This window comes from Polyergus mexicanus, unplaced genomic scaffold (assembly GCF_030449975.1).
Source record: "Polyergus mexicanus isolate NDT 795.1 unplaced genomic scaffold, iyPolMexi1.0 SCAF_16, whole genome shotgun sequence".
Lineage (NCBI taxonomy): Eukaryota > Metazoa > Arthropoda > Insecta > Hymenoptera > Formicidae > Polyergus > Polyergus mexicanus.
Window position 1 is genome coordinate 860,306 of NW_027223336.1, and position 25,069 is coordinate 885,374.

The following is a 25,069-nucleotide window of genomic DNA, read 5'->3' on the forward strand; positions in this document are numbered from 1 at the left end:
GCCCGTCGATCCGGGTGAAAATTGACTTCTTAATAACTTTGCATTTACATCGATTGCGATAACCGAGATCATCACAAAACAATCATAATGAACAAAATAAATAACATAGATATCTTTTATATATTATTTTTCATTAATTTACATAATTAATACACTTAAATAGAATACATTTTTTTAATTAAATATAAACTACGAAACATCTTTATGTAATTTTCAACACAATTCTGCACATCGCTTTGATTCTTCTATATATATATATATATATAGTTTTATTTTAATTTTGTAGATTAGTTTCTTTTTTTGGTAATATCGATTCAATTATTTCGCCAGGACATAAAATTTGAAATTTTTTATGCTCTTTTAAATAAAAAAAAAAAAAAAAAAAAAAAAATGCTATAATAAAAAGCTCGATTTTTTTATTAAGTAATTTCGCAAAAACTCAAAGTGCTCGCATAAATCTTTAATAAATAATGATAGTAAAATATAGAATTGTGTGGAACGAAACGATCCGATGCATAGAGTTATGAGGCACGTTATAAAAGATAATGCGGGGAATCCACGTGGTATGTGCAATTTCGATAGACGCAGTCGCTGCGGGTCAATCACCGAACCGCGATATTGCTTATCGATTCTCTCTGCTTGATTGACGTGCCTAGAAGCTGCGATAGACGCGCGCTCATAGCTTTATATATATATCCTTTTTTTTTTTTTTTAACTTGGCAAACTTTATTTTTCTTCTTTTCTACTGTTTTTCGAAAGCTGCTACATTATTATTTTATAAAATTCTTTTGTTTTTATACGATACGCAGAATGTCCACGGTCAGAATATTGGAGTTTTTCGTGCTTCGAATCCCATTTTTATCTCTTTATAAATTTTATGAAACGATGCATTCTCTCTCTCTCTTTCTCTCTCTCTTATTGACTGCGAGAGTTTAGCCAAGTGGCGCGTCAGTTGTGCTCGCCGCGCGATTATTTCAATGTTATCTAACAAGAAGAACAAACTATTATTAAAGACAATATGACGCTTGCAAACTCACAAGAAAATGTCTAAGCATAAAGGTGGCTTACAACTATGAGCTTGGGCTTGCGTTGCTTTCAAGGAATGTGTAACCATCGCAATATAAGGGTTGTCCTTATATAATATTTCAAGAGATCTTCACACATATGGTTTGTTTTGTACAAACAGTAACCCATTTCCAGATAATTATATATCTTTAATTTGAAATTGATTTCCACCAATATATAACATGTGAGATACTGATAATTACTTGTCACTTGTAACAAAGTAATTTAAATTATTAATTCAAATCGTTTCAATTTTTATTTAAAATTAAATTTGAAAAAGTTTTGTTATCTATTTATGCTCTTAGAATTCAATAAAATGTTTAAATTTTTAAATTTTTGATGGATGTAACTGTGTCATGATACATTAACAAGTACTGCATTTTTTTAGAGTCTCTAGTGTATTCCCCTGTGACATTCGCGACTGTTTTGACACGGTCTGCATAACTTTCTTGCATTTTTCCGGCATGAACTATGACGGAAGATCCGTATTCCAGGGCAAATGGCGATAGCGGTCATCTCGACTCGACAGCCATTCAAACGAGAGACGCTTCCGTGAAAAGTCGCTCGCAAAATTCTTCGTGCCACTTTCTCGTTGGACGCTCGTATTCGTAGCACGTCTCTCCAAAGTACGCATTTTCAAAGATATCGCTAAAAATTGCACGCTTGACAGAGTTTAGAAACAAGAATCATATGTATGAAAAAAATTTTCGAATGTGTGTTATAGCGTGTCTTCCAAAATTACATGAATTAAATTTATCCGAAATCGCGTCTTTTTAGCGTGATGTGAGAGATTTGGCTAAATGATAAATGTAGTACAGTAAGTTATCAGTACACTAGTATATATGTTACGTAATATTTTCCATAAATTTTATCGTAAACATATGAGAGTGTGCACGTGCGAAACGTATGACGTGGTTATATTTTTGCTTGAAAACGGTGGTTTGTATATAATGGATTCGTGTTTCATTCTCGCGCTGGTTGCTTCTCGAAAACAAGATCGATAAACCGTTAAGGATAGAATGAACGATTGAGTCTGTGCTTTCCTGTCGAATCACACCTACGGCTTTTCAGAGAAACGCCGAATATATCGAATAAAGTGGTTGCAATATTTTTCCCCATTTCGAGCAGAACAATCGGATTTGATGCAACGTAAACGGATGCTGCAATTGAATATTCTATACAAATGAATATCCGTATATAAATATTTTTGATACGATAAGAGAGAATAAAATGATTTATTCGACAAATAAATTGAAAAGCCATAGAATTTGAAATATATGGTCCATGTTATACTTGTAAGATTGTTTCGATTGTTTTGTTGATAATTAGTAGCTCGTAAAAGCTGGCTTCACGGAAAAATTTTCTGAAAACTTTTAGCGTGTCCACGATAGCCACGTTCGACAAATTGATATTTTCTCTCAGTCAACGGAAGACGTTGAGGAGATTAATGAGAGGCAGCAAATACGCTGTGTCGTATGCGCAAACATTCCTATTACCTTTTTCCCCCGGTACTTCATGGAACGTAATCGACTGCCGCTCGTTTCTTCATAATGACGAATGCTAATTGCATGCGGGGTCGATAGTTCCTCAACTGTTCGTAAGCACGACTAATAGCCATGCTCTTTTAGGGAGAAAAAAAGGAGAGAGAGAGAGAGAAAGAGAGAGAGAAAAAACAAAAAAAAAAGAGGAGAAACGTCTCGAGTGCGAGCTCGGTCCAATAGAGAAACAAGGAAGGCGACTAACGGGGAATGGGAAAGAAAAAACATTTTACAATGCTAGTTCGCATCGTAACGAGTAACCCTTGTGGCAAGTCGCAACGTGCCGGGGACGTTAACGGGAAAAAAAGCACGTGGGAAAAGCTTTTATGCAACGCTACATCGATAACTCTGCGCGAAGAAGACTGTTTCGGGAAGAACGTCAGCTGCGAGTGTCGTTCTCTGATGGCATAAAGTCTTCTCAAAAATATCCATTTGCCGGAGGGAGAAAATGCGTAAGATTTTACGCATACAGATATATAAAGAAATAGAGAAATATCCAAAAGAGAATATTTTCAAAGAATATTCACACGAATATTCAATAATATTCATCGATATTTAGAAGATAATTAATAATATTTAAAAAATATTTAAGAATATATATATAGTATAGTCGATCACAAATGGCCAAAGAATATTGAAAAAATTTAGAGAGACATCTAATAATATCAATGAACTGTTCACAGAATATCCGAGATAATCCGAGATTCAACGATATGCAGATAATGTCGAAGAAGAGACATGCTCAAGAATATATTTTAAAATATCTAAAAAATATATTCAATGTATTCGAATATTCAATACCAAGTGCGGTATAGAAGATATTTATCTCTTCTCGATGTTGCGTGTTACATATTGACAGCGTGGAAAAGAATCTTTCCTTAGGCGAACGAGAACTGTGGGAGTCGCGCGGTAACGGAAAGTCGACCTCGAAGAGAAGCCGGAAATGAAAAATAGCCGGCGCCGTCGAGCCAAAAGTAACCAACCACCACCTACTAGCTCTCGCCTACAGATAAGAGAAAATAACGAGGCCGACAGACACGCGGAAGAGAACTAATTCGCCGCATATTTCACGCACGTCCGCTCCGTGGTCGCTTGCGAGAATAAAAGGATTAATCGTGACTCTCTTTCTTTCTTTCTCCGAGACATATTTATTTGCGTTTCATATATCCCTGGATATATTACATAGAAAAATGGGAGGTAATTGACCTAAATATTTGCCATTCTTTTGCGATTCTCGAAAACATTTATATTTAAAATTAAATAAAAATTATAAATTATAAAAAAAACAATGAAAAAAATTTTCTCCATGATATTTTTAATAAAAATATTTTAAGAAACATTGGAAAAAATATGAAATGGAAAAGAGCAATGTGAGCTGCTCATAAAAAAATTATGCATCCGAGATAAATTAATCATATAAGATTAATATATAGTAGATCTAGTTAGAAAATATCAGTTATTTGGAAAAATGGGAACAAATGATAATATTTAACCCACTCACCTTTTCACCGCTGTCGCTAGGCAGATAAAACGTAAGAACCGTAAGAAAAGATATTCCCATACAGGGAATGATAATGTTCACTGTGTAAAAGAGGGTCTTCCTCCTCATCGTGATGTTGAAGGTAATGTCCAAGTAGGGCTCGTCGCAGCAGGTGTAAAACTTCTCGTTCCTACGAAGAGAAAAGAGTCGGGGTTAATCGCCAGATCGATGAGCGAGTGCAAAAAAGTGGAGGGAGTTATGGCAATATAAAGTAAAAAGAAAAATTTAAAAAAATCGTCCGCAGAACACAAAATTTTCGGCCATTGGGCGGCGAAGTGTTTGTACCCAACAATAAGTACGTTTTAAGTAAGTGAGGTTGCCTATGCGAGCGAGACTTATGAGGAAAGTTTCGCACAGGGTCGCGTAACTTTGCCGAGAAGAAATCCCTATAAGTTCTCTTCCTCTCGCTCTTTTTCTATCCCCTTCTTTTACGCCGATAGTCTCAAACCGGAATCGGTAACGTCTTGTCTCGTGAATAAATTTCAAGTATATTTTTATTTTTAAAACATTCAACAAAGCTTTCACGAAATGGAAGAAAGATACAAAAGTTGCGAGCTAAACGATTCCTCGAAGACAGCTTCAAACCTTGTCACTTTTCACATAATAGTCGATTGGAAATACGCTATTAATAATATTCCTCGCTTTCGTGTGTCAAAATGTTAAAATTGCGATTAAATTTATATATAGTCGATCGATCAGAATTTCTCGCGAAGATTCCACCCTAGGGAGCGTGACACAAATAGGACCGTTTAAATTGATAAATAGGGAGTATCGATACTCGGATAATATCAAGGATAGAATATCGATGCCAAAAGTATTCAAACGGTAAAGTATCGATATTTCGAGATATCGCGAACATCTCTATGAGAAAGTCGCTTCAAGCTGCTGCGAAAACATTCACTCTGCCGCACTCTGCAGCTTCCGGAAGCTGAAATCCGTTCCCGTCTGCATCACGGTACACTGAGTATCGGGGATCGAAACGTGCCCGGAAGCAGCCCACTCGCTTATACCAGATGAGCATATTGAATGCGAAGGAGTGTTTCATATGAGAAAAGAGAGAGACGAGCTTCTTTCCTAGGAGCTTTAAGTTTTCGATGCCCCTTCCCATGCTTGAGAATCTCAAAGATTAGATCGAGATTTTTATTTGAACGAAATAGATAAATTTATGGTAAGTACCGCATTATTATTTAAACCTTGATATTTTCGCAAAATGTCGTGACAAATCATATTATTGCGCGCGCACGTGTTAAAATTTTTTTTTTTTTTCAAAATTTGTTTATCTTTATGATATATCGTATATAAACGTAGAGGTATCGGACGTAGTTATCTAACAATAAGTTTAAGAAAAAAGAAAAAGTAAAGTGACACACTTACCGCACTGCAGGCACTTCTAGAATATCCCATTCTACCGACATGTAGAATTCGGACAGGTCAACCCCCACGTCCACCACGTTGCTCCCGGATTTTTCATCCATGTGTCTTAGATCGACCTAAGTGACAGAAAAAACGGCTGGCATTAAGCTCGCGTGTGTGAAAAGCACTCGACGTCATTGTAACGTTCGAACGCCATGCCCATGTAATTCATCTCTGACATACGAGCGTGCAGTCGCGGAGCGCTTACTTATGCGAAAACGTTTAAATAAAAAAATGATAATTTCTCTCGAAATATAATATTTTCTGAATTCTTTAAAGAGAAATTTAGCAAATACATCGATATATATCAGTTATAGCGACGCCGGTATCTACAACTGCACGCTCGCGATTAACTGCTTAATTACGAACAATAATAATTCAGAAATGAACTTTTAGTGCATGTCTTGAGATGCACTTGGTGTTCGCAGAAGCGCAGAAGGAGCACAAGAGATCTAAAACTCTCAAGGAATATCAAAAAACGGAGCGTCGACTGTGGTGGTCCGCAACAACAGGACACTCTAGAGCAGCAACTAGATCAGCAAAATATGTATATCGCCTTCAAATACATATATATGTATATATATATATATATATATATATATATATATACACATCGATATCTATGTATAGGTGTGCACCACGTTGCAGAGTAAAAAGAGCACGCACAGTCAAAGAAAGAAATCAGACTAGGGCACTCGATTCGGGTTCACCCCGGGGTGAATCCGGGGCTAAGAGCAGCTAACTGTGCCTAACGCTAACGAGGTGTATCCGTTCAGCCGCAATTTCTCGTCGGTGTGAACATTTCTTAAAATCGTTGATATCTGTAGACTGCCGGGAGCTTTGTACTTGTGCGGCGCTAGTTCGGAAAATGGGTCGATGAAATTCCTGTCTCGACCCAGAGCAGAGATTGGCTCTCGAAACTTTGACAATCTCCCCTCCCCCCTTTCCCCCCCCACCCCCTCTCTTTCCACTACTTCGTTACAGTCGCTATTGTATTCTGTTTTCGAAAATATCGCGAGTTTGTGACGCTATCTTCTTATTTTTATATATAATATAAAATTCAGTTTCTTCTACTTCTGAGTTAGAAAATTGACGGCTATTCTGATTTCGTGGGATATAATTGAATTTTTTATTTATAAAAAGATTTTTTTTTTTTTTTTTTTTTGCAGAAAGTGTAATGTATAACAATTGTATTTCCGCTGTACTTTCTTTTACAGTTTAACATTTATAGATCTATACACGTAGTTTTTGCAGTTATAAAGTTTGCTATGTATTACACTATCGTGTGAAACTTAATGCCCGATGCGGAAGTAGTTTGCCTGGTAGGAAATAATTCCGGTATGCTATTAGTTCCCATATTGTCTTCTCTGTGCGAGGCTACTCGAGCGACTTGCCGCAAGATTAAAGCCAACGGCGGCTTTAATGTAACGTAAGTGTCTAACCATTGGTTCGGGCGATCGCTCGCTGCAGTGGTATTACCGTGAAATACGTCCGACAGACGCATCCCCGGTGTGATTCGAGTAATGGTGCACTTTGCGGACGATACTTTGTCACTGCTGCGGAGCGGGATTAAAACCGGCAAACAATTTCGACGCAACGGTGGTCGCGATTCCGAAGAACGCTATCGTCCTAAATTGCCTCGAAAAATCTGACGAGCCGCTCGGCTCTTGCGACAATAAATCTTTCGTGCCGTACTATTATAAATCACATACAGATATTTTTGTACGGAATATGTGTGTGCACAACATTGTTGAAAAAATATTTTAGAAAGCCATTTATCTTTCAAAATAAAATTGTTGTACGTTAGTTAATAATGATGATTGAAAAACGTAATAACTGGCACACATACACACATAGCAAGCCCATTTATTTCTCCTCTCCTGGTCCTTTATCGATCTGCGAAATTGCACAGCTAAAAAAGCTCGAGTAATGTAATTTACCACGACCTACTTTTCTCACTTGAATCTAATAATTGTTTCTTCCGAGAAGAAGTTTGGATCCCGAGATTAAATTCAATCGCCATAGAATCAATGAGAGCAAAATATCATACGTTAGACGGTGTACATTTCGCGCGCTACTTGAAAATCGAAAATCAGCAAAGTGTCTCGAGAACTTTCATCTTCTGTGTAGACGTCAAATTCCTTTTCCCAAGATTTTACGCAATTAAATCCTGCTAAAAGTATATCAATAAATTTCTAAAACGATCATTTAATTAAATTTCGGAAACTTCGCGGCTACTTCGCACCTGTTACAAAATAACATTTCAATTAGGTTTCCACGGAGATGCTACGGATGGAATTAATTAAAGGCGCCGTGTACGGGATACCGCACCCATCCGATCTTGGCGAACTTTGCTAAAGATCGTTTGATGCGTAGACAGATTGTTACATTAATCTCTCGCGGGGGAACGTTTCCAGACGAAGACGGAATTTTAAAAAATCTATGTCGAAGCACATCTACAAGTCGAAGCACGTCGCGCAATTTTTTTTTCTATAAAAATTGCGTTATCTCGCACGCCGTGTAATCGTTATGTGCGATTCACCCGTCTCGTATTTTTCTCGCCAATTTACTCTTGCGTTTCGCGGAGAGAATTAATAGCGTTTGTACGGTATTATTTTATTACAATGATTATTTATTTAATATTAAGTCCATTTAAAATCTAGCAGAATTGTCATTTCTTTTCATAAAATTCATCTTGCGTTAAATACACAAATAAATAAGTATAAACAAATTAATTTTAGCGTATTAATTACTTTCTTTTATGATAGGTATATAATTATTAACGCTAAAGTTATGAGTTTTGAAAAAAAAAAAAAAAAAAATGTAACCACCGCATTTTTAAAAAACGTTTCGAAAATTATATTATACGATCTATTTATTGTTTTTAGAACTACATACCACATATCCGAATATTCCAAAAAAGAAATAGTTGATTTCGTGGCATTTTTCCAGATTACATATATTCACGTTTGTTTCAAACTAACTGACGTACGAAAGAGAATGAAAATCCGATAGAAGTTCGACGGTTTGTGAACGTTTCCACGCGAGTCGGAAAAAGGAACAGATGGGAACATAAGTAACAAAGAGACGTGCGTTTTTTAAACAGTGATAAAAGTCGCCAGAAAATCCCTCAAAGCTTGGAGACGAATTGACTGGTACAAATGGCTGGAGCGATATAAGATCGGTTGACTATGACAGTTGACGTTTCTTAGCCTTCTCTTTGCACTTACGCGTTGAGATTAGATGCTTAAAGTTTCTATGCCCGTTATGACAATGTATATATACTCTCCGCGGATATAAGAAAGCTGAAGTGTTCATAATTCTTGCCGAGAAACTGGCGCGGACGTTAAAGAATACCCATAGGAATAACGATGCGCTGTAGTTGCTTCTTTATTGACTTTGACGGAGAAGAAAATAACATTGTCGTACGAATCTTTATACGGAAGTGAAAGCTAGCTCGATGATCGCATGTCAGAAATTGCTTCACTAAAAGACACAGCGCTATGATATTTTTACGCGTTTCTACTTATCACATCTCTTTATTGTTTTCGTTACACAGGTAAATCGATCGCGAAAACGATTTTAAACTCATCTGTATCTGCCAAAAAAAAAAAAAAAAAAGGAAAGGAATTACTGTTCTGTTTTTGTCATTCTCAAACACGGCAAACCACTGTATTGTGATTGTAATCGAATTGGAAAAAACGTAGCTATTGTTCTCGAGTTATGTAAAACCCATTCTGAGAGAGAGAGACAGTTATATGTGTAAATAGTTTTTCTATTTCTAACATATTATTACGGTCTTTGTCTCAAGCGTGGCTGTCGAACTTTGCAATTTTGAATTCATTAATTTGCGAGACCGGGAAAGTTGATCGAAAGATGAGTGTTGATCTTTTGGCGTGATAAGAGCGGGCTTGATAAAGAGAAGGGTGAAAGGGGCAGTTCGGGGAGATAGGGTTCAGATAACCGAGTTTACGGGGAGTCTAGACACACACGGCGAGGAGAGATATGCGGGGGGAGGGGGGATGAGGGCGAAAAGTGCTACGGGGTGCTGTATTCGCAATAAAGGATGTGCAATGAAGGGTTTCGCACCGTAGGCGGTTAAATTGGACTTTGTGGTACAAGCGAGAGTGCACGGCTACTTAACATTCTAAAATACTCGCCGTTCCGCCCGCTCGTATCGCAATGCATTTTAATTGCGTTTACTTTCACGATCGAGAACAGAGGAATTTAGCATTACGAATAACGAGTAGGTATAGCATAGATGGATAAATCGACTTACAAAGGAATATAAAAGAATTTGTCGTTTAAAATTCTTTCCCTCTTCTTTATAGAAATTTTATCACTAGCGTTATGTAAAAAAGTTAGTTATTATCATTTTAATACATTTTCATATTTCTGTCCATCTTTTTTCTTCTTTTTTTTTTTTAGGATCGACGACATAGAGAAGAATATGAGTAAATATTTGGAACGCGAGAGAAAATGACGTTCTTAAAATATTTTTTCTCTGATAAAAGTTTTACGTAACAGGGTTGATAATATTGTGAAAAGATCCGTCTTTTCTCTTTCTTTTATTTTCCGCGTCGCCGGATCTGAATGGCAGAAATGCGGACAGCACAATTTTGATTGCGTCCGCGTCGCGTCGACTAATTGCGTTTCTTTGGATCCGTGGCTTTTTGCCGGCACGCTCTTGATATCGACGAGAAGAAGTTGTGACGGGTGGACGAATCCATTTCCGCGGGAGTGATCTTTTGTCATTAACTATCGGTATGGCATTTGCAGTACGGCGTATGATGAATTGCGGTCGACGGATGATGGATACGGTGATTGTCGTTCTTTTTTTTTCGCCATGCCACTGGCTCCTTGCCTCTCTTTCTCGTGTACTTCATCAAGAAATTCGGGCAGCGGAGATCTTTAATTATCTCTCAAACGGGTGAATAATTGGGGAAGAAGACAGCGAAGGAAGCAAGCGAGCCGCTACGTAAGATGAATAATCGCGAGAGATCGTGAGATTTGCAAAGTAAAACTCGAGATTTTGCGAAATTCTCATTTTGCGAGAAAAGTGATTTTCTCCAGGACCAGTGTTTCTCATTTTATTAAATTTCAAGTTGCTTTTATTTTTTTGTTCACATTGTCTAGTTATTAAAGTAAATTGTTTCTCCCTTCAAGTATCGAAAATGTAAACGGAGTAAATTTATTTTTAAAAAACAATAATAAATTTTTTAAGTTTACGCACATTGATTAGTTATTGATTTCTTTTATCTTAAAATAATTGAACCTGAATTATAGTAATTAAATGGTCTATGGGACCTATTATATAACTACATCCATAAATATCCAAATATTCAAATATGGAAAATGTTAAAAAAAAAATATCCAAGCGTTTTGAAAATATTAATTTATTTTACAGCCTTAATGCTGTGATATTCTTTTATAACGCTGCGATAATTATTATTTCTCAAAAATATGCCGTGTACTTTATATACTCGTACTTTCACCATCTCAATTCTCTTGTAAAAATTATTGGTGCATATTGCTAGCGAAGGACGTAGCATACAAAAGTTGACGGCATTCTGAAAAATCTAACAGCTGTGCAACTCTCGCGAATAGTCGCTCGGGAGTCTCTTGAGCGGACGATGTACGGACTGTGCAAAGTGGTTTGCATGATATTAGTCGGCGCATAAATTCCACGTGTTTGCAACCGAATGAAATCGTAGTTTGCATAATACCATCCGTCCCCGTTTCTGCAAGCGCGAATCCAGAGCTTTTATAACTGCGTTTTGCGCTTTCGTTTGACTGCACAGGCGTCCCAAAATGCGAACCTTTTACAGCTCTGATTTAATTCGGGCGTGAAGTGCGGAAAATGAATGGCTATTTTCAAAAATTTGTGAAATGATGAAACCAAATTTTATCTACGAATCTTTTGTGCAGTATGTATTCAATTTTTTTTATAAAATCATTTCTTTTTTTTTTTTTTTTTAATGTAGAAGTGTACTTTTTAAAGCAAACAAAAATGTGAAACATTCTTTGTTAAATCTGCTTAACGAAAGGTTTCTCGTCATTGCAATCTCGCGATTCGTTTATTACGATAGTTGCCACGACGAATAAAACAAATATCTATTTATCAAATAGCAAAAAGAACATCTTTCTTGGACATCGAGCGAGGCTTGTTAATACCTATTTTCAAATTTCGATAAACTTAACGAAGCTCACGAAGTTGTGCGTTTGAGGCAAAATCGAACATGTATATTACGCTGCAATTCTATTTTCTAATTTGCATCATTTATAATAACTCCCTCGCCCCTTCCTTTCGGGATCAATGAGATCGACGATTGACTTGATGTGTCATTCATTCTATTCATTCATCACAAGCCACGAAAGCAATAAGTGTTTTCTCGTGCCGAGTTTTATAATACTAAAAAATTTCGTAATTGATAAAATATCTTCATTTAAGAAAAAAAATGATATATTTTCCATAACATATTTATCTTTTAAAACGCGTGAGAAAGATGAAAGTAAAAAAAAAAGTGGTAAGATTATTTCACGCAAAAGAATCATCTTCGGATAATCTGTCAGAATAAGGATAAATTAAAAAAAAAGAAAATTAATTGTAAAAATGGTGCGGAGTGCATAATGATGGGCAAGAAATAAAATAAGCTGATTACACGAACAGGCGATGCGTTCATAAAAGGTGTTGTTTATCGCGTGTTCATTTGTTGTTTCGCTATGTGATGCAATCACGCACGTAAAAACGTTTCGCACCACCGAGGTCCATGATAATGGCGACCATTTCACGCAGAAAAGATATAAAAGAGAAAAATGAAAATGTCTGAATTATTAAGATTTCAGAGGATTTTGTGAAATAAATTATTATTATATCAAAAGTCCGATCGTGTAGCGAAAACTTGGATTAAATGAGCCTAGTTTAACGATCCTTTTCTGGATTATATGACAACGTTTATACAATGATACAACGGAGAATGAAAATTTAATTAACTAGAGTTAGTTGTAAATCCTGTTGACGCAACTGGTTTTAAAGATTCAATTATCTGCAACTTTCCTCGAGCTTCAATTTTGTTTCTTTCACACGCGCATCAACGAAGCCCATGACCTCTCGTTCATGCAATCGGGAATGTTGCTCGTGTATCATCGCGCAAGAGGGAAGTGGTCTTACCGGAAATAGCATCCCGGAGAACTAGCGGATCGAGATAAATCGGGCTAATGAATTCCACGTTGAAATAGCATCGCCCGATCGGTGGCAATTATCGAGCGACCCACATTTTACGTTGCGGAAAATTCTCGCGGATGCTAAACGCTCGTCATCGGTCTTCGAGGGATAGAAAATAACATCTCGATCAGTAACAAGCGCCATGTTTTTCCGATAAAAGCAGCATTACCACGCATCGATTATATACGAAGAGATATACGTGCACCGTTCTTCGAACAGCCATTATCGAAAGTTCGACAGTGATAGTTCGACTAAAAGCGATCGTGATATTTTTAGATTTGACTTTGCCAACTAAAAGTCATTGAACATTAACTTTCTTTAAAATGATTCGGATATTTTTCTTCGATTTTATTTAATCGAATTAAAAATAATTAGAATATTTCAAACTTTGACGTGACCGAATAAATATAGTAATTTTAATTTGCATTTATCGATTGCAAATGAACACTTCAAGGGATTTGCATTTATTAAAATTCAAAGTGATAGCAATATTTTGAGAGATTTTTTTCTTCTTTACTAAAATTGATTGAAATATTTTTGAATTTGATTTTATGATTAAAAAACAATTGAAATATTTTTTGTAGGATATAGCATATTTGTCACTTCGATATTTGTATTACAAAGATTTTTCAATTTTAAAATTTTGTCTTATATTTTACATAGTGCCCCGCAAGAAACTGTCTCTATTCACACATGCTCTTACGCATACGATTCGTGCACAAGTCTGTCTAAGCATCTTGCGGTTACTTGCGGATCACCTTGTAAAATACTGACCGAGACTTCGGGAGCCTAGTCGTTGCAATGCAAATTGACCGAATGGATTAGCTTTTCCCGGATTGGATTAACTCTCTGAAACTGATTGCGCAAACGCTTGATTGCAAATAACATTATTATTCGTTATCTCTGCGCGAGCAAGTCAGTCCGCAAAGTTACGCCGATAGTGCGCAACGTGCTTATACTGATTGGATCCGCGTTGAATTTTCATGTTGTTCATGTGGTTCATCTCGATAATTACTGGACAGTTTCTCAATCAGCATTTGCGCAGAGATGCTTTGTCAATCATGAATTGATCGAGAACAGCGAAGCGAGCATGTTAAAATAGCGATATACAATGTTAAAATTGAATTTTCGAGTTATTTAATTCAAAACAAAGATTTTATTTTTCCAATTTTTCGTATATATGCATATTGATTGATGGACAATTAAAAATATTTTCAACAAAAATGTTTATTCAAGATAAAATGTTAAAATTTCTATCATTCGCCAATTATTTAATTTAAGTTTTATAAAAATTAATAGAAAGATAAGACATTAAGTAACAAAAAACAGGATCTTTATTTAAATCAATGCCTAGTTAAGAGAATGTAAAGAGAATCGTATAACAATAATATAAATAAAAAATTTGCCAATAAAAGAAAAATTTTTTTAAAATTTTTGTTTCGATGCGAGTAAAGTCTCATTAAATAATCCGCAATAAAATAAAATTCTTCGTCTCGAAACATCAATATTGTGAGAGATATTAATATAGTTTTGATATTATTGATATTAATTTGTCACAAATATAATACTCACTCAAGTTGGAGACATATGTGTTTAGAAAGCTCTCGCGCGCTTAGTCTAAACTATTATTGAAAAAATTTAATTTCTTCGATGTGTATAGTTTTTTTCCGAGCAACACTTAAACATTAAAGAAATAGCGAGTGGCGAAATTTTGCGCGTTTTCTATAGTTTGTCCAATTGTGTCGAGTGGATCGGCGACCCGAACATGAATCAGATTAGATCGTAAGGCACCTGGTGCGGCCCCAAGATTGCGGAAAATTGGAGCGAAACGAGCTCGTGGATCAAGCTCAAGCTGTTATATATAATATGTTTGCGTAATCCTAGGCAAATTATTCCATTTGCCAGGCCAATATCGCTCATTTTTCTTTCTTTTCAAGCGCGCACACCAGGTGCGGATGTTTATTATTTTTCGTATCACTTTAACAATCTGTTCTTGAGTAATGTCGTCGCTTTTCTTATATGAAAGAAATGACGCGGAAGTTAAGAAGACAAGAACGTATTACAAAAATTGCACGAGTATGCCCATTCTTAAGAGAATCCTCGACAAAGTCGATTTTTTAATCAACGATCGGCAAATAATATTATATGTTCAGGAACACGGTACTTCTGAGAAGAGAATAAAGTGACTTGATTCGTAACAGAAAGAGCTCTTCGTTTCGGGAAAACTAAACTATTCCATAGAGCTATTCCAATATTAAGACTTTTTTCCCGACATCGGCAAAGTCGTTAATGAGTTAGCTGATTTCCAGTCAAATTTCTTAGCCCAAAACTTTCTTGACCAAACGAAGCCGCGGATAAAATAATTTTTATAATATTCAATTTGTTGACTCGCGTTTTTATCAAGAAAAATGAGATTTTATTTTTATTGAGCGAACAAAACTTCTCTTTATCTTAGATGTCGAGTTCCACATCTACATGTAACGTTTAAAATAAAATCGCGCTCCTGCAATTCAAAACTAAAATGTATGTGCAGCATATGATTGCATAAAAAAGTCCAGTAGTCTAAAATGTAAAGGAAAGGCAACATTAAACCGTAATATTATATAAAAATTCAAATATCGTAAGTTTTTTTCGGAATTATCGAATTATCGATTCGACACTAATCGAAATAAACTTAACGCTATTTCAATATGATTGGTTCGTTGTTGCAAATATGATTCTAGATAAGTCCAACTTTCAATAAAGCAAATAATTTCTCATTACTATTTATTCTGCTTAAAATGTAATAAAATGTTTGATCGTTGTTTTATGAATAATAACTGTAAAAGACGAAACACACAAAATACTACCTCGTCATATGACTATTTAGTTAAACTGTCATCAAACTGGCAATAATATCACTTTGTCACGAAACGTACACGTAATAAAATTTAATAAAATTTCCGGTGGTCTAAATCCCTTTGTAGACAACTTGAACATAAAATAAGAGGAAACGGAGACACAAATGCAATATATCGGGTGAAAAAAATTTTCATAAAATTACATAAGCGAAAACAATACTTGAATAAATTCCTCTGTAAGTATCCGAATTATATCTGTAAGGAATGTGCACCGAAAATGTGTCAGATGTGTGCGTTTAAATCATAACGCGAGAATGAATAATGTTCGCCGCTTAACCGAGTTTTAACACGATGCGACCTATTTTCGCGAGGAAAGGAAAAATTGCCAGTCCAATTTAAAAAAAGTGGGGTCGGCGGACGCGGAAGTAGAAGTAGAGCTGAAAATCGTACGAAATTTTTCACACCCCACCGAATTCTACTCGTTGACAGACCACTGCATTTCCAGCGCGCATGGAATGTTAACATAAAATGCATGATTATCGGAATGTTCCTTATCTTTGTCCCACGCATTTGAATTATAAGCGTTTTATCATATATTTTTTTCTCTTCTTTACGTCGATAACAAATAGTGTAATAGAAAAATAATATCTGATCTAAGAGCGTTTTGGGGTAATTAAAAATATATTATAATATAAAATAGATATAGAAAAAAACACTTGCACACAATGACATATTAAATTTTAATAATTTTTCACATGTATCATTTTTTCTTTCGTTTTTAATAATTAAAAGAGACTTCAATCATCATTGCTACGTTATTAAAGTTCCATATTATATAGATAATAATACTTTTATAAAACATTATTCTCCTATCCGTCTAAGAAAGTCATATAAAAGAGGCGTATCCCGGGGACAAATTGAACGGACTTTTTGATAGACGTACTAGGTAGAAGTACGATTGTAACATGTTACTTTGGTCCCCGTGTTCGATAAGAGAAACTATGAAACTACACAGAGACTTTTACGAAACTCCATCCCCCTTTGATCGTGACGATTTACCCGTAAAATCGAAGCGTTCCTTTGGAGCGATAGAAAACAGAAGCCCCCTTCTCGATTCAAACGTTTTTCCCTAACGATATTGTTGAAGCTCAAATTGGTACGCTCTCTTCGAGTATACATATTCACACCGCGTCTTTAAAAACGCTTTATTTGACTCTGAATTTTAATATTTCTTTCGTACCTCGTTAAACCGTTGCATATAATATGTTATTTTTCAAGCAGTATTTTGCACACGTCTATGTGTATTTTACTTTGTTATTCTTTGCAGCACGAAAAATATTATTTCAAACATAATACGCAGAAAGTTCTCATATTTTCAATATTTTTCATAACTAAAGACAGTTATTTTTAACTAAAAATAAAGGAAAAGATGATATTATAGAGATAACTTTGTAGGAATTAAATCTAAAAATTAAAAATTTAATATCTTTTATTTGTAGTTAATAAAGAAAATGATAATTGATTCTAATAAAAAAAAAATAACGGCATGCTTTACATAATGATCAATATTATCTCACGTATTTGCCGTTATATAATCGCCAATAATAATAGTAACTTTCTTGGGATTAAAAATTCGGGGGCTAATTGGCACGTTTGGCGGCAAATAAAAATCGGCAATCGATGTTTCTTTATATTTCGATGATAAATCTAGGCTATTAGTATCGTTAACAGCGCGCGATACACCACAAGGGGATGGTCGTAAAGGACGCTTCCTTCACACCTGCCGTGTCCCAAGCGACACGTTTAACGTCCCCCCCTTGTTGCGTTACATTCACACTTGCAGCCCTTCTAGAGACAGAAAGCTTTCCTAGCGCGCAAGCACATTAACGCTTTGCTACGCGCAACAACACATCGAGCTTGCGGTACTTGGCTTTTACTATCGCATAACGTACACTTACATACACTCAACAATGATAAACATACATAATTGTGTTTGGGAAAGTGTAAATGGATCGTGGTTGAGTAAACTGCGTGTCTACGGGATGGTCCGAAACTTGCGCGCGAATGCAAGTTCTAAGGAGAGAAATTAAATGAGTAATATCTAGATAATGCAACTTTCTCTAATAAACAGATACGATCTAGCGATTTTATATCAAACTCTTTATTTCTAATAAGTCTTGTCGTACCGAGCGATCCGTTTAAATATGAATGACAGATTTCTTTCGCGGGCGATATTCCGAATGTCCATCGTGTTCTGCAATTCGCGTATGAAAACCTACTGAAATTCCTTTTCGAGAATGACGAAGAGACGGGTGTGGCTTTAAGGTGCCTGGCAGTTTCGGAACAGCCTGTACACTGAGTGTGTATAAGTGTGATTTTGTGTACCTTATGAAATATATGTATATTACGTGCGAACGTGTGCATGTGCGAGCATGAACTGCGTAGACAACGCTTGGTTGCAATCACGGCGCGATGCGTCCTTTTTTAATCCTCTCGCCGTGTCGCCGTTATCCATAGAAAAGTATCACAGAGCTTGCTGTGCAACAAAATTTACCGACTTCCCGATTAAGTTCTAAGATTTAAATAAAATTCTTTCCCAAGTAAAGATTTTTTAAATCTTTTTCGCCGTATAAACTTAACGAGAGCAAGGATGTGTTTAAATTAAGTCGTCGTGCTTGACTAGCGTATTCTTTGATAAATGTGAATTTTCTCTTAACAAAAGTTTGATTAAATGTCGGTTCATTTCAAAATTGTTTAATTTTCTTAATTTTCCAAATTTATTAAAGAATTTAATGGCAAAGTTTGATTTAAGAATTAATTTCAAGTCACTTTATATACATAGACTGATAATATTCTTTATGTGATCATAGCTTGGAAAAATAAAAAAAAAGATGATAGCGACATAACTCAGCCACATTTGTCAGAGAAATAAAATAATATTATTTTTGTATATGTACTTGCGCTCAGTTATCTTGATGCAAAGTCAAGTCTCTTCTGATTGCATCGCGGAAAATGCATTTTCGATGTGACACGTAATGTATATCCCTATATGTATGTATACATATATATATGTAATGTGTCATGCTCGTCTGTACGTATGTGTGTGTATTATATTTTTGTACGAAGTAAAAGCGGAACGTACAAAGGCACCGATGCCTCTATGGAAAATCGAGCCCCCATGGAAAAGGTATAAAATTCGTGCGCACTATTCGAAAAGGAATAACGGCGTCAATCGCCGCTTTCAATAGATATGTCTTAATTTTTTGCTCCCCTCTTTCTTTCTCTTTCTTCCTTTCGTTTATATTTCATTGTCCGTAACACACAGTCTGTTATATGATCGGATTGAGAGAATTACGCCGTCCAGAAGGCGTAAAGGCCATTTTTTACAAAGACCATTTCTTGCAATCGTCTTTTTACAGACGTTTATCGGTAAGAGCGATAAATGATTACGTTCGCCTCTCCTAGTTTCCATCTTTCCGTAAAAAAAGAAAAATGCTTCACATGAACGCGATTACAGTAATGTAAAATCTCTTTCTTCTTTCTGCCTGATAATCTTCTCTTTTGTTAGATCAGCGCAATCCCTTCCCCGCCCCCTCCTAAAATAGTTTCTGTTTCACGTGCGCTTACTGATAATGGGAATTGTATTGGACGCGCTATATTGATGATTACAATTCAAATTCTACTAGATATTTGATCTCCCGTTCTTAGATGCATGATAAATCGACAAAATAATAAACATTAAAATCAAAGTTTACACTATTTTATTCTCAGATCTTGCAAGGTTATTAAATTGAGTTTAACACTTTTTTTTTGTCCAAAAAAGAAAATTTTAATTCTTCTTTAATAAAAGCTATTTAACGCGCGCTATTTTTTTCAATATATTTATCATCAAAAATATAAAACAGGTAATAATACACAAGTTACATTTTTTTAATATAAATAAAAGATTTAATTTGTAACTGTTACCCTTAAGCTATACTCTCTCTTTCATATTTCTCTATGATTATAAAATAATTCTCGTGAGGCAGAAAAGCTATGTATTGTATTTAAATTAAATAAAACTTTTGAAAATGTCGATTTTACTGAAGACACGAAAAAACTTTTTTTTTTTTTAAATAGTACATCCACATAAAAACTGGAAAAAGAACATTTTATATGTATAATTACGAGCTTTCTCTGAAATTATGAAAAAGCCTTACAATGTTTTAAATTAACAACACGATATAGCAAATCTTTTTTAATATTCTAATTATAAAATAAAGATCTTGAAGTTTCACATTACATAGAAGAAAGTCTTGTAATCAGCATAATATAATTTTATAATTTTTCTCTCTCTCTCTCTTCTTTTCATTATTTCGTTATTACCAAACCAGTCCATAAGTTTCGGAATTTAGAAAATAAATAAAATACACATACATAACTTATTATTTAATTAATAATATGCACTTTCTTGTTGTCAATAATTATTTGGCGATACTTTTATTTCTATTTGTGTCACAAATCGATCACAGTAAGAACGTTTACGTAATAAATATTTTTATAATACAAATTCTTATGTACGAGCTGATCTGGAACATTTCTCAAAATATCGAAATATCTTTTCAAGCAAATGATTTAGCGTCAGAACAGAATCAGTTTCTACTTCTGTGAGAAGAAGATCGGACCCACTTTTTCAAAGTAATATCCGTATCCCTGATCCAAAATCCCTATTCTATGTTGTCAAATGGACGCAAGTATTTATCTGACGTACAGTTTGATCATACATTCTAACGCGCTTATAGGATTTCACGGCGAACGCGTGCGATCGACGTGTCGCGAGCCCGATGGCGTATAAGGTCGATAGGATTGATAGTCGATGACGCGTCGTGTCGCATCTCGTCGGATCCGGTAAATATCTGGAAAGCACTCTGACCCGGTCAGAGATGACACGAACCACTCAACAAGTCAACGGACTCACCCCCCTCGCCGCGCTACTAAGTTAAAGCCGCGCGAAAGCACTATACTTTCCCCTAAGGGCCCCTTAAAGGGGATGCGACCTTTTCGCGTGCCCGTTCTGATAGCTCTCCTCTCCTCTCCTCTCCCCCCCTCCCCTCCCACGTTTTCCGCGATGAATGCCCTGCCGCTCGTGAAAGCCTATTCGAATGGAACAACTTTTGACGGCGGTACAAGTTAGCGCGATCAATCGCCGTTACTGTTTCATTTCGAATTGGAGTGGAGTTGTAAAAGTGCTCGTAAAAAATATCAAACGAAAAAGTCAAACGTATAAGATAAGAACGTCATGTTTCTCGATCTTTATAGAAATTGATAAAAAAAAAAAAATTATTTTGCACGAAGTTGCAGTTTACGATATTTGATCGGGGAACTGTCAAAAAAGCGATTCTTTTCCCTGAATCGGTTAAAATCAAAAATTTTTTTAAAGGATTTTCTCTACGATATATCGAGAAATGTCAAGTTTAATGTTATTTACTGTGATATTATAAATTCAATTTAGTTTAATGTTTAATACAATTATCCTCGATTTGATTGCCGTTTTCGCAAGTATTTATATCTATGTCAAAGTTACTTATGCTATAATTCTTTATGTATCAATTTTAGCACGCGATATAATCTCTCATCATTTTAATAATATGCAAAATATTTAAAAACACTTTTTTTGCAAGTGATTGCACTTGGTATTATCGATACTGAAATAATAAATCCGTATAATCGATACGCAAAGTGTATAAAAAAGCAAAAGAAAAAAAAAATATATATATATATAAAGCAAGCGTAATAAATATGCAGAAACACATATGCATGAATATGCATACATATTGAAAGCAACATTTTTAGCGGTGTACTCTGAAAAAACATCGTTTTTTCCAAGCAAATTTTATGTTAAATTCTATGCTAGAAAGTTGTCACACTATCTAATTCATTTATTAAAAATCTTGTGCATGTCTTCGATAGATACTGTAAACTGCATATAATTCTAATATAATGTTATTTATTTAACGAGATATTTAAAACGGCTATTAAATTAACAATGTTTTATTAAAAAAATCGATTATAAATTTATTAAAAAAATCCGTGACCAGAAAAATATCTTTTGCCTAGCCAGGCTATTTTTTGTTTCGTTTGTCCATTGTAAGTATAACAGAACTTCCGGTCTAATAAAATTCAGATCAAATGATATTGTCGCGTATTGGAAAAGAAATTATTGCGAAAAGTCTTAACCAACGTGATGTGAACGTATATATCAATTTGATGTTGACATTGGTCGTCCCGACATTGCGCGCTGTTATCGCATTATGCCGCTGGAAATATAATTTTTCAATGCGCACAAATTATCACAGTCCGTTGATTACAAAGTTACAACGAATGTGTTAAATCGGATTAACAAATCAGACGGTTTCGATCCCGCTTGTATCGCTTAAATCCTTTACATCGATAACCGATAGATATAAATAAAAAAAATCCAATAAATAAACAATCAACGAAACTGCTGTTAAATACTTTTTTGCTAATTATATTCTTCTGTGATAATATTTCTCGACAACATTTATGTATATGATTTTTATTCATCGCGCAAACTCTTCTGTCATAATTTTTCTATATATACTGTATAGCTTGTGATTTTATAAGTTCAAAAATATTTATCACGAGGTCGTAATTCACTTCTTTTAAATTTTGATACGCTCAACGTTTATATTTTTCACTCTTGTTCGCCACGATTTTATAATCACAGTTATAAAATGATTCCATTATTTCGCATAGAGTTGCATTTATTTTTGTTCCGCGCGATCTCGCTTCGATTGAGAGAGCGAGCTCCCGCTCGAACTGTGCGCCATTTACGGGGCTCGAAGGAATCCAGGAAATTGAATTATTATCGTCTGTCCGTTCTGTGAAGCTCGCGTGTGTCCGATTCGGATGACTGATCCGGCAATAACTCGCGCAAGAGTTGTGCGGTACCACGGACAATCGACGTCGCAGTAGAGCGGCTAAATATCAAAACCGCCGAGAATCATTCGGCCGCGATATCTGACCGGTCGAGCGAAACACGCGGTTCATTCGCATGTTTTCTTCTTTTTCTGTGAACGCGCAAAACCAACGTACGCGGGTTAAGTGACATAATCGAGTTACGGCGATCATTGATAGCGCAATAAAGTTATACAGGATGTTTCGTTTGCAATTCTCTTCATCGGTAATTTTTTTTCTGTTCCCTGAATAAAGTACAATACATACGTACATCGCATCGATTTTCTCATGCTCTAAATATTTTTATAATTAACAATTAAACTAAGATTTGCATGTAACAGAGAGACGCTGTCGTATATTCTAATCATTATTGAGTGTACCGAGCCAACCCGGCATCGTGCGCTATTAATGTCATCATTATAGAACGAGCGCCCAAATTATTCGCTTCGTAGGTCACACGGGTGAAGTAGCGCGCTGACCCCGCATTCACTGATTTTATTTATGCAACGTGCAAATTGTTCGATACTATGCCACTGCTAATTATCCGGGTCTCTAATTTATCGGACAAAGACGTCGATAAAATTGCTTGCGCGTTTCACAAACAGGAATATATGTCAATCGAGAAAGAGAGTCTGGTTTCACACACATCACAGGGAAAGTGTTAACCAAGTATCGCTGGGATGAGATCATTGGAGGTAAACCGTCATGATTTATCAGCGCATCAGATTGCGACCGCAGAGCAAGTATCCGATATTCATTCTACGGCTTGAGCTTTATATTATGCATCATCCCTCTGATAACCGTAGATGAGACCGAGAGCCGGCTTGGTTGACGCAGATATAGACAGGATTGAACGCACAGAAGCCACTGTGCACATAACGGAATATCGATCCGTCCTTTATCGCCGCAATAAAACACGCCGACAGGAGGAACGCCAGTAGGAGAGACGGAAGGTCAAATTATCTCGCGTCGCGCGACACGAATCGCTGGACTGATAGAGCGCAAATGGAGCTGTATTCTGTACATACAGAAATATGGAATATATATCTTTCTAAAGTTGATTCTTTTGACAAAAGTATCCAAACAATCGAAACTTATAGTTTGCACGTCAGAGAAATTATGAAAGAAAATCATAGAAAGATGTACATTGCGGGTTTTCGAAATTAAGCGCCGTTATCGAGATAAAAATTTCCATCCATTACACGAGAGGCTCTATCGGTCCTGTGAGAGAAACCTGTAATGATTTGTCCTACAGAATGTAACACTTTTCTGTTTAATCCTATTGGCAAGACTAACAAACGATGCACCGTTGCAAAAGAAAAGAAAAATTTCGCCACGAAAAGTTTTAACGATGTACCGAAAGTGGAAAGCGTGTACGATTTTATGGAGAAACCGTAGATATTTTGATGACGGAACATACGTACGCAAAATGTAACTAAGTTGACTGTATTACATATGAATATGCGTATAATGTGATATCCTTGATATTATAATACGTGTAGTCTTTCTGAAAGAGATTTGATTTGTAAGTATGATAAAGTCGCAAGTGTACGCGTAGATGTATGTAGATGATCATACGTAGATGTTGTAGATGAAAATATGTTTCTTGGATATATTAAGGAGAAAAATCGATATAAGCATTACTGAAACTGCTGTTTGAAACAAGAAACATGGGAAAAAATTTTTTATACGAAGAAAATTCAACGTGTCAATCTCGACTAAAAAGGAACTTTAACGCTTGCGTTTTAATCGGCCAAAGGCACCAAGTCCGCTTTGCTAATAAAGTGGCTTTTAATATTACATCTCTCGTAGAAAGCGATAAAAATTATTTTTTTATGAGAAGGACACTTTACGTCAAATCGTATACTTTTCGCTGGGACACGAGAGTTTTAATTGCGAACGAGAAATTCGAAAAGCACCGACGGCTCTTCTGTATCGATCGCGTCTCGATCCCTACTTTCAGTCTAGACGGATAAATTGCGTTGTCGACATGCGTTTAATTGCACGCTCATCGGATCAGCGTTGGTCAAATTTAGAATCGAATCTATGCAACACGATTGATAAAATAACAGATCACTTTTGGAATGTTCGTTTAATAGAATGTAAAACTAAATAGCGGATATTGGAGAGAAATCCGTTATTCCATATATATTTTGATTTAGAAAATATTATAAACTTTATTTCTCATTACTTTGCGTTTATTTCTCAATTACGTTCTTTCGCGAAAATCTGCCGTTGATTTCCTTCACGGATTTGACTGTGTTTTATAGCATACAATTATTATGAATTAATAAAGCTGAATAGAAGGCTGGCGAGAGTGCATCGTAAAGTAAGTTGCATTCCTGGATAAATATAAAACAACAGAACCTCAACATATAACGATTTAAAACGAACAATATATAATCGTTGAAAGATAGATTAAAATTAAAAAAAAAAAAAAAAAAAAATGCGCCAATCATTTCTGATATTTTATCGTTTTTTATTTATGCAA

The 25,069-nt window shown here is 35.5% G+C and overlaps 1 protein-coding gene across 3 annotated transcripts in view; it reads right to left on the reverse strand.

The window, feature by feature from the left end:
• Positions 1-25,069, reverse strand: part of Nachralpha4 (nicotinic acetylcholine receptor alpha4) — a 145,639-nt gene that overhangs the window by 25,664 nt on the left and 94,906 nt on the right. For all 3 annotated transcript variants that reach the window (XM_070309245.1, XM_070309246.1, XM_070309247.1), the window contains exons 6-7: positions 5,518-5,633; positions 4,105-4,273 (exon numbers count right to left, since the gene is read on the reverse strand). In XM_070309245.1, the coding sequence (XP_070165346.1) occupies positions 4,105-4,273; positions 5,518-5,633 (285 nt within the window). The remainder of the gene's footprint in view (positions 1-4,104; positions 4,274-5,517; positions 5,634-25,069) is intronic.